The sequence below is a fragment of the Lissotriton helveticus genome, chromosome 3_1 (genome assembly GCF_964261635.1).
Source record: "Lissotriton helveticus chromosome 3_1, aLisHel1.1, whole genome shotgun sequence".
Classification (NCBI taxonomy): domain Eukaryota; kingdom Metazoa; phylum Chordata; class Amphibia; order Caudata; family Salamandridae; genus Lissotriton; species Lissotriton helveticus.
In genome coordinates, this window is record NC_136061.1 from 544815196 (window position 1) to 544830099 (window position 14904).

Consider the following 14904-nt stretch of genomic DNA (forward strand, 5'->3'; position numbering starts at 1 on the left):
GTCTTCACCAACGTCCCCTCTCTCCAAACCAAGGTGTCCCTTCCCCTCCCTTGGACGGACCATTTTCTGGTCCCTTTCTCTCTACCAGGAGTCCTCAGGAAATCCCACAAGCCCGCCACTTTCACCAGGGACAGGGCATGGTCCAGACTCTCCACGGAGGACTGGACCAGAGTGCTGAACTCTGCGGCCCCCGCCCCCGCAGAAGACCCTGTTAGTGCAGACAAACTTCAGGGACTGGATTACCACCTCCCTCGACTCCATCCTCCCCATAAAATCCCGTGAGGACAAAAACGGTAAGACAGGATCAGCCCCCTGGTTCACCACGGAACTTAGAACTCTCCGCAAAGAGTGCAAAAAAGCGGAACGATTGTGGAGGAAAAATTGGCTCCACTCCAGTAAGGAGGCCTATCGTAGCTCGGTGAGAATCTATAAAGCCACCCTTAAAACTACTAAAGCATCTCACTACGATGACAGAATAAAAAAGGCTACCAACTCGGCAAGAGAGTCTTACCTCATAGCCAAAGAGCTCCTGAAAATACCAGCCCCCCCTTCCCCCAATGAGATCTCTTCAGGCAGAAGTGAGGAACTGGCCACTTACTTTGACTCAAAAATCTCTGGCATCCTGGCCTCACTCCCCCCTCCCAACGAGTCAATCTATGGCAACATGGATGCTCCCGCGACCCACTCAGGAATTATTCCCCTTCCACAGCTGACGGCATTCAGAGCCGTAACCATGGAGGAAGTAGGCAAGACTCTGGCCAGTATGAAAAGCGGCTCCCCTGGTGACCCCGCCCCCATGAGATTCTTGAAAACAGTGGCCCCCGCTATTTTGGCCCCCATCACAGAGCTGATTAACATCTCTCTGTCCAAAGGCTCTGTCCCCCCGAGCTGGAAGGGTGCAGTAGTCAAAGCACTACTCAAAAAACCTCAACATGACCCTTCCGATCTGGCAAACTACAGGCCAATCTCGCTCCTTCCGGGCATTAGCAAAATGGCCGAAAAACTGGTCAATGTCCAACTGTCCCAGTTTCTTGAATCTAATAAACTTCTGCGTAGCTCCCAGACTGGGTTCCGTCCTGGCCACGGAACGGACACCGCCCTCCTCGCAGTCATCAAGGAGGCAAGGTGCATTTTAGATTCAGGAGGGTCAGTGGCAGTGATCCTCCTGGACCTCAGTGCAGCCTTTGACACGGTGAACCACCGCGTTTTGATCCACCGGTTGGCCAGGGCAGGACTCGGGGGCACCGCACTTGCCTGGTTAGACTCCTTTCTATTAGGCCGCTCGTTTCAGGTTTGGGACGGCAACTCCCGCTCAACCTCACTCCCTCTTTCTAGCGGAGTCCCCCAGGGGTCTTCGCTGAGTCCCACCCTGTTTAACGCCTACATGGCCCCGCTGGAGGATATAGTTGCCCCATTCGGAATCAAGATAGTGAGCTACGCGGACGACACGCAATTGGTCGTCTCACTCTCTCATCTGGACCACCGCCCAGACAATCTGCTGAACTGTCTCCAGGAAATCCACCACTGGATGAGTGACTCGTCGCTCAAGCTCAACGGTTCCAAAACCGAAGTCATGCTCATGGGCAAAAAGTGGTCGACTATTCCTCCCTCGGTCTGGCCTGATGTTTTTGGTGAGATCCCCATCCCGAAGAAGGAAATTAAGACTCTAGGAGTCTGGCTCGAACCCGAACTGACCATGAAGACCCAGGCAGCCAAAACAGCAGGGATCTGCTTCGGTCTCATGCGCTCCATTAGGAAAATTCTTCCGCTACTCCCCCCTCCATCAAGGAAGCTTCTGATACAAGGCTTGATCCTCTCGCGTCTGGACTACAGCAACGCTGTCTATCTAGGAGCCCCCGAATCTACCCTGACAAAACTCCAGCGCACTCAAAACGCTGCTGCCCGGCTACTAATGAACCTCCCCATTAGAACCTCTGCCAGACCAGCTCTCAAGGCTCTACACTGGCTTCCAATACGACAGAGGATAGAATTTAAGGCCATGTGCATCGCCCACAAGCTTCTCAATGGTCAAGGCCCCTCGATCCTGAGCAACATGGTCACTCCCTACAAAGCCAGCCCCTAGACTCCTGCGCTCAGACAATGAACGCCTGGTCAACGTTCCTAAATTCAAGAAGGCCCGCACTGGCGGTCGACGCTTCACAGTAAAAGCCTCCTCAGGCTGGAACTCGCTCCCACGGAGCCTGCGGCTGGAACTCTGCCACCTTCTTTTCCGCAAAAAATTAAAAACCCTCCTGTTCCCCAATTAGACCCTTCTTCCCCCTCCTGGTCATTACAAGTCCTTACAGCGCGGGGATGCCTTCGGGTCACCAGGCGCTCTATAAATCACTAAAATAAAATAAATAAAAATTTATCATTAGGAATTAAATATTAATTTCAAATTAGCAGGACAATGCTGAGAAATAAAATGCTAGTTGTAGGCAGCTGGCTCTGTATATGGTATACCATTAAGTGGTTATATCGTGCACAGAGTCCACAGATTTCCCCAGAAGTGTACAGGGCTCAATGTATACCCAAAAGGCTCTATTTGTGGTAGTGTGGGCGAGAAGCCTGAGGCCCAACACAGAGGAGTGCAAGATATTGGTTATTCACACAGTGATCATTAAATGACAACTACTTCAAAAAGAGATCCACACCAATTTTTGAAAAATAAGCTTAAGCTCAAGACGTTCACAAAAAGAGAAGGAAGTTTTGCAGGAAAACTACTTCATACACTGCAAAGCTTGAAAATTTCACGCCTATGGAGGAAAACAAGAATGCGTTTTTCAGGTAAGTTCATGACTTACAGTTCCAGTCTTCGGTGTTTCTGGTTAACACCAGGCAAGGTTCAGATCGGCTGCACCACCAGCGGCACAGGGGAAGCAGGGTGCAGAGGTAAGATTTAGGGTCGGTGTCCAATGTTAATCAATTAAGACTGGGGGTTCTTACAGGACAGTAGAGTGAAGTCAGGGAGTCGATCTCCTGGAGGTAAGGTAAGTATAAGGAGGGCCAAAAGGCACCACTAAACTGCACCTGGCCGCCGCTGTGCTGCTGATTGTGTAAGAGTGCCAACACAGCGTTGGGAACCCAATGCAATTCAATCGGGGAGATCCAGGTTGAAGAAAGGCTGCAGGCTCAGGCCAGGAGGCCGGATGAAGAAAACCCACCACTGCCCAGGTAAGCAGATCTGCTAGAAGACGTAGGGACACAGCCGGTCCGGATCCTCAGGGCCCAGGGGCTTCAGGTGCAGGGGAGTCTTTGGGTGTCTGAAAGCAGGTTACCAGGCTGATAGCAGTCAGGGGGGAGTCTTTGATTTGAGGGGAGGTGAAGTCCAGCAGGTGTCAGCCCACGGAGGACTCGTGCTCAGAAGCGCTGGGGAAACTAGACAGGACCAGTGGGCCACTTGGACTCAGGCCGTGGGAGTCTGGTACAGAGGTGGATACGGAGGAGAGTTTGTGGTTCCTCAGGGCAGAGTTCTTTACGGACAGGTCCGCTGTCCACAGGAGATTTTGAGTCTTTGTCTTAGGTAGATACTCCTCCCAGGGCTTTGGAGGTCACTGGGCCTACAGGACAAGCCTTTATTTGTAGACGAGGCAAAAGGCAGCAGACAGGCGGGCAGGGCTGGCACAGAGTCAGTCACCTGTCCTTCTCACGTGCGGCTCTTCAGTGTCCCGGCTTCTTAGGTTGTCATAGATAGGATTTAAGGGTCTTGGGGTGACACCTAAATACTATGTTTTTGTGGGGACAGTAACAGGTAGGGACCAATGGGTTCCTTACCTGGAGTATCTACACCCACTATTCTGTCATCCTCCTGTGGGATGGGGCATAGCCCTAGCCCTGATTGGATAAGTCCCTCCACTTTCAAGATGGTGGACACTGAAAAATGTGCTTTACTTCGTCTCCAGAACTTCAGAGGTAGAGTGGGGGAGGGGGCGGGCACACATCTATTATTCCCAAGTTTTGCCGCTGGTCCTCCCACCCAGAGTGTTTGCCCCAGGGCTGCAATCTGCTACTAGCAGCAGTGGCTTAGAAAGGCGGCAGGCCTTTGAAGCTTCCCTATCTAGCACTGTGCTCATCCTGGGGGAGGAGGTGTGACACCTCCACCCAGGACGTGCTTGGTTTCTGGCCACACAGAGCAGAGGCTCTCGATCCAGGGGTCCAGAAACGTGTCTGGTGGTGGCAGGCTGCCTAAAGCCAGTCAGAGACCACACGAGGGTAGCTAGGTTATAGTAAAGTAACTACCCCATGTTTTAGATAGAGCAAATTCTGCTGATCACAAAACCATCTTACGACTAGTGAAAGAACACATTAGAGTCCTCATGAAAGGCTCAATTACAGAGGTTGGGGGTGCCTCCTCATTTTGTAGGATATTGGTCTTTGGCAAACTGACCACAGGTTTGTGAGATATAAGTTGAAAAAGCAAGCTTTGGCACCATTCAGCTCAGATATGGAACTTAGTGATTTTAAAAACATTAGAAGATGCGTTGTATGCAGCAGTGAAGTTGCACCTAACTGATGAAGCACAACATGTGGAGTTGCACTTCTAGGTCATGCACCCCTCTGAATGTGATGGGACTTAGAAGTTGAAACTGGAGGCTCTCACTAGAGCAAGACTAAGGATGATTTGCAAATGGAAGGTCCTAATATGCAATTTCACGGGGAGCAAGAGACAATTTTGGGATGTGGCCCAAACTAAATTTCAGTGGCCAAGATTATTTCAAGGATTTCACCCATCACTTTTACTATCACTTATTTACAACGGGTTACTCTACAGATTACCTTCTTGGTTTTCCCGTTCCATATGCAAGGAGTTTCCTGAGGGTGCGCCTTCAGAGGCAGCCATTAGAGGTCGGTGTTCCTTGGATTTTAAAGGTAATTTCTGGGACCGAACCTCATTGTACATTGTGGCGAGGATCCTCACGTGACCGGCGTCAAGACTTGGAGCCAGTTTGCTCAGTTACTGAGGAGTGTCTCTCCTTGCATGCCGATCTTTTTGCAAAGTGAAGTAGAGTCTCAATCTGCCAGCTTCAAAACCGGTAAATGCACCAACGGAGAATGGACTGCTCGTTTATGAAGAATCAAACCTCTTCCACTAACTTCATTAGCGCAGAAGTACTATAGTGAAAAACAGCATTTTCAATAAGCCCTTGAAGCTGTTGAGTCCTGGCCTAGTGAATTAATGGTGGGGTACGGTTACAGAGATGGTTACTCTTAGTATGCCGACACTCTGGACAGCTTGCTTAGTCATGTCTTAAGAGAAAACACACAGACCTCATGGGACTGTGGAAACATTTTATTACACCAAGGACACAATCAAAATGGTGTTTTTCCCATCACCCAAATTCCCTGGGTGTCCTTCTCGTAGGACTTAAAAGCCATTTGTATCATACACGTTGTCAATGTTCTTTTTCTGCTTCATACTCTTCTAGTTGCAAAATAAAATCCAAGATTTCCATTTGTGTCAGTCTTAAAGAAGTAGCACAGAAGTTTAGCGGTGACCCAAATGGTGGAAAAAATATAAATTAAGGTGCTACCTGCATGCTGAGGAATAACAACTGTTTTTGGTACCTGATCAGAAGTCCTTCTCGAAACAAAACTCAAATCTTCAAGTAAACAAGTTAGAATATTCCAAACCAACACTAGGTGGTAAGATAGTGCAGCATGCATTTTTGTAACACACATGCTATGCAAACACTGAGTTCAGGCAGGAAGGGGAGGGATTGACAAGTGTGCCTTACAAATGGAAGTCTGAATGGATCGCCTACCACCACCACAACCCACAAGTAATGGGATATTTTCTGCCACCTTCAGAAGGATCTCCCTAGGTAGATAAAGCAAACTGACTGCAATTCAGGTGTAGCTTAAAAAAAACAAAAACACCAAAACAAAGAAATAACGAATAGTTTTCTTACCTGTCGGTGTAGTTTTGCAGCTTGAAGATCTTTCTGGATTCACTATGCTGTGCATTATTCCGCGGTCTTGTGGTTGGGTCCGGATTCGTAGTCTTTTCTTTGTTTTTTTTTTTTTTTTTCTCTTTGCCCAGGTGGGCGTCGGCGTCACACCCCCTTTGGGTGTATTTCCGGTGACGTCGGCATGCTTCCTGCGGAAGCTCCCACTCTTGGGCGCCATCTTCGGGTTCTTTTTTTCCGTGTTTCTTTCGTTTCCGAAGTAATGGCAATGTTCTTCTTAGTTTGTATTTACCGCTTTGTATTTTCAAAGTCTATTCTTTAGTTAACCACCTCTTCTCTCTCCAGCCTCATCTTTCTGGCGGAGGTGGGTGGGTTCGCTAGTGAATCCAGAAAGATCTTCAAGCTGCAAAACTACACCGACAGGTAAGAAAACTATTCGTTTTGCAGCGTGAATCTTTCTGGATTCACTATGCTGTGCATAGATTTTGTAGCGGTTTCTCATCTCTGTGGCGGCTGGGTGGAAGATGAGCGTTGGGTGTTGAATATGTGCTGTAGCACCTTCTGTCCCACTTGAGCTTCCTTGTTCATTTGTATGTCCACACAGTAGTGCTTCGTGAACGTGTGCACCGAAGCCCATGTTGCCGCCAGGCATATGTCCTCTATGGGTGTGTTAGCCAGGAAGGCTATTGTAGCGCCCTTCTTCCTGGTGGAGTGGGCACGTGTCCCCTCAGCCAGTTCCTGTCCTGCCCGTTTGTGGCAGAGTTGGATTGTTTGTGCGATCCATCGTGCAATGGTCCTTTTGGTTACTGCTTTGCCCATGAAGCTGTTTGCGAAGGACACAAAAAACTGTTTCGTTTTCCTGTGCCCCTTTGTCCTTTCAATGTAGTGCATGACTGCCCTTCTGGCGTCCAGGGTGTGCAGAGCTCTCTCTGCGCTGGTTGTGGGTTTTTGGAAAAAACTCGGTATCTGTATAGACTGGTTCATGTGAAAATTGGATACCACCTTCGGCATGAAGTGTGGGTCAGTCCTCATCACAACTCTATCGTTGTGTATTTGTATGTATGGTTCTTGTAGCGTCAGCGCTTGAAGCTCGCTTACTCTGCGTAAGGACGTTATCGCAACCAGGAAGGCTGTTTTCATAGTTAGCATCTTTAGGGAGGCCTTGTGAAGTGGTTCAAAGGGCTCTTTCATGAGTTCCGTTAGGACTGTGTTCAAGTTCCATGCAGGTGGCGGCACCCGCTTGGGTGGTGCGATCCTTTTCGCTCCTTCTAGGAATCTCTTCACCACCTGTGATGTGAAGAAGCTCCTGCACGTTTCTCCCCTTGTGTAGGCTACTATCGCTGCCAAGTGAACTCTTAACGAGGATGAGCTAAGGTTCTTCTCCAGTAAGTGCGTCAGGTACCTTAGCACTGTGGAGTCCCTCTTCATCTTATTGTGGAGTCTTTCCTGTCTGCACCATATTGTGAATCTTTTCCATTTCGCAACGTAGCACTTTCGAGTGCTGGGCCTTCGTGCCTCCCGAAGTACCCTCAGGGTGCTTTCTGGTAGTCTCAAATGTGCGAACTCTATGTCCTCAGGAGCCACGCTACTAGGCTCATGCTCTCTGGCTCTGGATGCAGTACCTCTCCGTTCTGCATGGACAGTAGATCTTTCCTCCTGCTGAATCTGTGGGGTGCACACTGTGTCATCTCCATGATCTGCGAGTACCAGGTCTGCCTCGCCCACTGCGGTGCGACCAGTATCAGTGTCATGTTGCTCGCTCTGCACTTGCTCAGTACTCTGTGCATCAGTGGTATCGGGGGAAAGGCGTAGGCAAATGTCCTTGACCAATCTATCCATAGGGCATTCCCCAGTGTCCCCTCCTCGGGCTGCCTGGATGCGAAGTTTTGGCATTTTGCATTCTGGCGTGTGGCAAACAGGTCCACCGATGGTGTCCCCCACCTGTCGAACAGGTATCTTGTCTCCTGAGCATTGAGCTCCCACTCGTGGGATGCCGATGTCTGCCTGCTGAGCCAATCGGCTTGTATGTTGTCCTTCCCTGGTAGGTGTATGGCTAGCAGGTCTATCTTGAGAGGGATGGCCCATCTCCATATCTCCTGCGCCAGCGTTGAAAGCGGTGCGGACTGTGTGCCCCCCTGCTTGTTGATGTAGAACATCGCAGTGGTGTTGTCTGTTTGTATCAATACCCTGTGCTTGTACAGTCTTGTTTGAAAGGCCTTCAGTGCAAGGAAGATTGTCTTCAATTCTAAGTAATTGATGTGCTTTGTGGCATCCGTCGGTGTCCACAGTCCCCTCACCTTGAGCTCCTCCATGTGAGCGCCCCATCCCTTCAGGGATGCGTCTGTGGTGATGGTCACTGTTGGCGTTGGGGGCGTTAGAGGCTTTCCCCTTGCTATGTTCTCCATGGTCCACCATGTCATCTCCTTCTGCACTGCGTGCGTTACAACCACTAGATCCTCCCAACTGCCTGTAGCTTGTGACCATTGCTCCTGTAGCCATTCTTGAATGGGTCTCATGTGGAGTCGTACATTCGGTACCAGGTGGATGCATGATGCCATCATCCCCATGATCTTGCTCGCCGTCCTCACTGTCCGAGCTTGTCCCTTCCGGTAGAGGCGAGTTTCCTTCACCAGCGCCCTCGCCCTCTTCTCGCTGGGGAACACCTTGCCCTGTAAGGTGTTGATCTGTGCTCCCAGGAAGATCTTCACTTGTTCCGGCTCCATTGATGATTTCTTCCAATGGATGGAGAACCCCAGGTTTATGAGCGTGCTGGTCACTGTATGTGCGTGCAGCTTGCATTTCTGGTATGAGTTTGCTTTCACCAGCCAGTCGTCCAGGTAAGGGTATACATGTATTCCCTGCCTTCTTAGGTGCGCTGCGACTGCTGCGAGGCACTTTGTGAAAACTCTTGGTGCCGATTTTAGACCGAAGGCCAGTGTCGTGAACTGGTAGTGGCTTTCTCCGACGGTGAACCTGAGCATGTGCTTGTGCTTCCTGTTCATTGGGATGTGCAGGTATGCGTCTTTGAGGTCTATAGTGACCATGAAGTCCCCGGTCTGCAACTGTGGGAGCACCTCTTGCAGGGAGGTCATTTTGAATTTTTGCGTTCTTATGAATTTGTTCACGAACCGTAAATCGAGAATGGGCCTCATTGTCTCGTCTACTTTTGGTACCAGGAAGTATGTTGAGTATACTCCTGTGTTTCTTTCCTTGAAGGGTACCCTTTCTATGGCCTGCTTCTGCAGGAGTTCTTTTGCTTCTTCCTGAAGGCACTGCAGCTGCTTGCTTGCTAGCGGCTTTCTTCTTGGTTTTCTGTTTGTTGGCCTCGCCTCCAACTCTATGCAGTATCCGAATTGGATAATGTTGAGGATCCATTTGTCTGATGTGATTCCTCTCCACTCCTGGAGGTGGAATCTTAATCTTCCTCCCACTGGTGTCCTGTGGTCGTAGGTGTCTAGTTTGTCTTGACCCATCTGTACGTGCTGCCCCCTGGGATCTTTTTTGTGGGTGGGCACACGGATTTTTTTTGAAGTCACTTGGAGGTGGGCTGCTGGCCCCCTCTTCTATTTTGTCCCCGTCCATTTCTCCCTCGAAAGGACTGGCCTCTTTGTTGGTACTGCCAGGGCTGTTTCTGATGGCCCTGCTGACCCTGCGAGTCTGCCTGGTGCGTTTGCTGGAAAGCCTGGTGTGATGTACCTGGCTGGTTTCCGCCTCTCCCGCCGGGCCTCCGTGACGGGGTGCCCCTCTTGTTCCCTCTGAACTGCAATGCTCCCATGGATCTTGCTGTTTCGTTATCCTTCTTAAGTTGGCTGAGTTGCTCATCAACTGTTTGTCCGAAAAGCGTACTGCCGTTGAATGGTGTGTTCAGGATGCTGTGTTGCACCTCCGGTTTGAAACCGGATATCCTGAGCCAGGCGTGTCTCCTTTCCGTGACGCCCATCATCATGAGCCTGCTGGCGGTGTCTGCCCCATCCAGGGCCGTCTTAAGGCAAGAATTTGCAGCATTCTTCCCCTCTTCAATTAGCTTTTCGGCTTTCTGCTTGGCATCCTGGGGCAAGTCCTTCACCAACTGCCCCAGTCCCTCCATGATTTGGTACATGTGTCTGTTTACCAGGGCGTTGGAATTAGCCATGCGCCAGTGGGTCGCGGCATTCCGTTCGATCCTTCTGCCCACCAGATCCATCCTTTTGCTCTCTTTATCCGGTGGCGGGCCCGAGGTAGTGGGTACGTTAGCCCTCCTCCTTGCTGTGGCCGTGATAATGGAGTCTGCGGAGACCGTGCCCTGAATGTAGGCCGGGTCCTTTGCGGCATGCTTGTACTTCTTCTCAGTTCTGGGAGTTACTGCCTTGCATGTTGCGGGCTCCCTGAAAGCTTCCTTCCCCTGAGCCAAGACGCTCTCGAGCATCGGGAGGAACTGGCTCCTCGTTTGTGTTGGGAGCAATGTTTCCAGAAGGAAGTCTGCTTTCTGCTTCTCTTCGTCGAGCTTGAGCTTGAAAGCTGCTGCGGCAGATTGTATCACCGCGTTGTAGGCCCCGATGTCGTCCGGCGGCGAGGGCCTCGAGGGGTAGGTGTCGACCACCTCCTCCGGGCTGTCGGTGTCGACATCGATGTAATCTACCTCCTGAAGGTCATAGGGCGCCGACTCTGTGTCTGTCCTGCCCTCATCTTCCTCCCCATAGCTGTAGCTCTCGTGGGGATTCTCGTACTCCTCCTGGTCGTCGAACACCTCGACGTCCTGGTCTTGCTCGGTGACTTCGGCGACCTCTTCTTCTTCCTCCTCGACCGCCTCCAGCACTGGTGGCTTGGTCTTGTGAGGGATCGTGAAGGCCTTCATCCTTGCGTCGAAATCTTTTTTCCGCTGCATGAAGTTCTCCATTTCTGCCTCGAGGCGCCTTCTTTTCTTTTCCATCTCGGCCGCGTGTTCCGCGTCGGATGGTTCCGCCGCTCTCTTCGACGGATGGCTCGTCGCCGTGCCTCTCGGAGTCGAAGTTTTCGACGTCGAACCGGATATCGGGTCTCTGGTCGTCGTCGACAGTTTCGGGTCTTTCTCCCTCGTCGATCGATCCTTTTCGGGGACGATTTTCGACGTCTTCTGCTGATCAGCAGCTCTCGGCGCCGGGGACTCCTTCTCTGAGGATCCGCTGGGCCTGGGAGTAGTCGCGGACGCCGCCTTTTTTGGCGTCGGCGCTTTCGGGGTCTTGCCCTCGATTTTTCGAGACTCAGAGTCTCTCGGGTTCTTGGGGGCCGAAGAGTCTCCTACCTTGTCAGAAGTCTTCGTGTAATCGGTCTCTACGACCGTGTAGCTGTCGTCTTCGGCGGCAGCGTTGTCTTCTTCCTCGGAGGACATCCCCAGCTCGTAGAGCGACGGGGTCGGGGCCTTCCCCTGCAGGGCGGCGTGTGCTACCCTCTGCCTCTCTCTCACACGAAGGGTCTTCGGGGTGAAGGCGGAACAGGCGTTGCAGTCTCCGCTTTCGTGGTCCACCGGTAGGCAAAGGTTGCATACCGGGTGCTGGTCCTTCTGCGCGTACTTGTGGTGGCAGTTACGGCAGAACTTGAACGGCGTGTTGTCCATCCTCGAGCGTCCAGGGCCTCTCTGGTCGCGTGTTCGTCGACGGTCGTCGAAGATCTGGATGGAAAACGCCTTATCTTTGCTTGTCTTTCGTCGGTGAAGTCCCCTGGAGTCTTCAGATGACTTCTCCTCGTCTTTTCTGTATTTTCTTTCTTCTTTCTCCAAAAATGTCTGGAGCCCAAACGGGAACGATCCAGACCCGACCGCGGAAAAAAAGAATCTGAAGATGGCGCCCAAGAGTGGGAGCTTCCGCAGGAAGCATGCCGACGTCACCGGAAATACACCCAAAGGGGGTGTGACGCCGACGCCCACCTGGGCAAAGAGAAAAAAAAAAAAAAAAACAAAGAAAAGACTACGAATCCGGACCCAACCACAAGACCGCGGAATAATGCACAGCATAGTGAATCCAGAAAGATTCACGCTGCAAAACCCCGATTAGCTTTTTAGAAGGAAAAGTGCCTGTATACCTAGAATTAAACGTTCTCTAGTCTCGGAAAAGTGAATGACTTGCAGGAAAGGCTCTGTGTACAGGTGATGCTGCATGTGTGCAGTTTCTACTTGCATTAAAATAAGACTCAGTCCTAGCTATGCTGGAAATGGCATCCCCTGCAGATAGAAGAAGCGCTATTATGAGTTGCTATAGCTAACAACTCTAGGTTCCAATCTCCGGGAGATATGTCTAGAAAAGTAAGACAACTTAACAGGTGAAAATCACTAAAAGAAAGATAAGACCATGGCTAGCAGTGGTTCCCAAATCTCAAGTCAGAAAGGAATAGCAAAGCATTTATGTGGGGTTATAAAACTTCAAAAGCAACAGCAGACCATGAAAACACGCAGTATTAAAAGCAAACAGAGTAAATATATTTTATCTGTGAAAGCTTTGGCTTCATGACTTTCATGAGCTCTTCCACTCAGTAGGTCCCAGCATTTGCAGTTTGGTACCCATAAAAGTGTCCACTACTAATTTTGCTCGCGATACTCTCTCAAGAACACATGCTTTGATTTTATAGACCAAAATCACAGGCCATTGGCATTACAATATAGACATTTATACCACATTATAAAGCACACAGTTGGTCTTACCTTCAGAACGGCCACACCATCAGAAAGCTTGGCAAGTCTTTCATTCAACTTTTCTTTTTCATAGTCGCTATTTGTAACTTCCAACTGGTCCAAGATTTCCTGAACACGCTTTTCAATCTGAGTTTTATCCCCCTTCCCTTTCAGCAGCATGGTATCATCTTTAGTCACAATAACCTCTCCTACTTTACCAAAATCATGAGGTTGAATATCTTCAAGATTTAAAGTCAGTCCCTCTTCTCCAAATACCTGCAATAAAAGACCAATGTTTTCATGTGTACAATGTTCAGAGTTAAAAACAAGGTTCAACAGTATTTGTATAAATCAATCTTAAATGCGGGAAATACAACTATCTCCCCAGGGATTTAAACTTGTGGCCCGAGGCAGCAGAGCCTACCAGGGTGGCAAGATATCCGCTCACTAGCGGGCTTTGCTAGCTGAATACATTAATCCTTCTTGCCGCGACCTCCCTGGCTGAGGAGCACGGTCGCATTTCTGTGGCCCCAGCTTGTGGATTTGGGCTGCAGCGTGAGATCTTGGCACTGTGGCCTACCTGTGCTCGAGAGCAGCCTGGAAGCCTTGGCGTCTTTTGCGATCTACTCTCAGATATTGGGGCCAGAGACTTTGCATCAGACAGCTGTGGGGGTGATGCTTGGCCATCGCTGGTCCGCTCTCTCCCTGGGGCCTGCAAGCCTCAAATCCAGGCATAACAGCTTCATCCTTGGATTGGCAGGCGCCGCCGGTATGACTTTGCAGGGGTGCCATCCTCCTGCTTGGCCATGCAGAGTTCACCTGGACGGACCGCTGTTCCTGCAACAGGAGGCTGCAACACCTGGCTAGGACTGAACTTGGCAGTATAGGGGAACTGGTTAGTGCGCAAAGTAGCATTCACCCTAGTTGCTCCCTCACTGGCCCCTGGACAACGCATGGCCTTGCCCATCCTACCACTCCTTGTTGGCCACACCAACTACCCTGCCCTTTGCCACCTCCTGGCGCCCCTTCACAAGCTACCAAGAAAACAGTCTGCCCTACCCGTCTATTTCAGAAACACAAAATTAAGTCGTTAAATATACCACTCTAGCTATACCATGTGCTCAAGCAAAGGAATATAAGGCAGTTATTTAAACAAACATTTTATTTTTGTTTTGTTATTATTCACAAACCTTACATAGGTGTATAAATCATGTCTTTACATCATAAAATATATATAAAAAGTGACCTCAAAAGGTGAAATTCCCATGGACTACCTTTCATACAAATCATTCATACACTCTCACACTCACATAAACCCATTCAGACTGTGACGACACACTAAACATTCATCAATCATATCTAGATATGATATCCATATACAGGTGCAACAAAGAAAAATACTTTTTTTTACCCTTTTATAAGGCAGTAAAATAGCTGGTGAGCGATCCACAACTAATAAAGATTTGCATCAAAGATCACAACGCAACTTTAAATGATTAAATGGTAGGAATTGATCAAATCAGCATAAATTTGTTATACATAAATCAAACAATAAGATGCATGTATAGGGAACAAGAGATTTTCAATCAAACACGCCGACGCGCGTTTCGGTGTTACCACCCCTAATGTCGGGGTGCCACCTTCTTTAGGGCGTAACAGTAAATTCTTGTCAGTGGTCCGTGGGACCTGGCAAGGACCGGAAAAACAGACAGGATAGGTTTGTCTACTTTAGAGAATCAAGCACGATGATAGAAATGATGGATGGGTCAGAGCAGGAATAATGAATAGAGACAACCAAGAGTAATAAGGGATGGCTGCGGGTGAGTTCTAATTGGCGCACCCGTCCACTAGATGGCGTTATACACCTGAAAGTGGACGATATCAGCATTCCAGGCGGAGCACCTACGTTTGTAAAAACTGCTCTATGATGTAAAGACATGATTTATACACCTATGTAAGGTTCGAGAGTAATAAAATAAAAAAGTTTATTTAAATAACTGCCTTATATTCCTTTGCTTGAGCACATGGTATAACTGGAGTGGTATATTTAACGACTTAATTGCGGGTTTCTGAAATAGAGCGGCAGTGCAGACAGTTTTCTTGATTTTCCCCTAATGCTCTACCTTAATCGGTTCAGGGGTCCCCCTATTATTTAGCGGTTGCCCCTCCACAAGCTGCCTTGCCTCCTTATACCAAATCTCTGCTTTTCAGCTATTATGAGGTGCTATGGCCTATGCCTCACATGCTATGTGATAATCTTTCTGCTCCAGAGACTTTCACCGCCAGATACACACCTGTGACCCCCACAAGTTTGATCTTGCCCCCTTGGTGGGACCTTAATTCGGGAAGTGGGGGGGGGGGGGGGGGCTCAGTAAC

At 49.6% G+C, this 14904-nt stretch overlaps 1 protein-coding gene across 2 annotated transcripts in view; it reads right to left on the reverse strand.

Moving 5' to 3' along the window:
* Positions 1-14904, reverse strand: part of HSPD1 (heat shock protein family D (Hsp60) member 1) — a 171373-nt gene that overhangs the window by 29729 nt on the left and 126740 nt on the right. For both annotated transcript variants that reach the window (XR_013608662.1, XM_078680438.1), the window contains exon 9: positions 12559-12804. Coding sequence is in view for 1 of the 2 variants with exons in the window: in XM_078680438.1 (XP_078536564.1) it covers positions 12559-12804 (246 nt within the window). In the remaining variant the exon portion in view is untranslated. The remainder of the gene's footprint in view (positions 1-12558; positions 12805-14904) is intronic.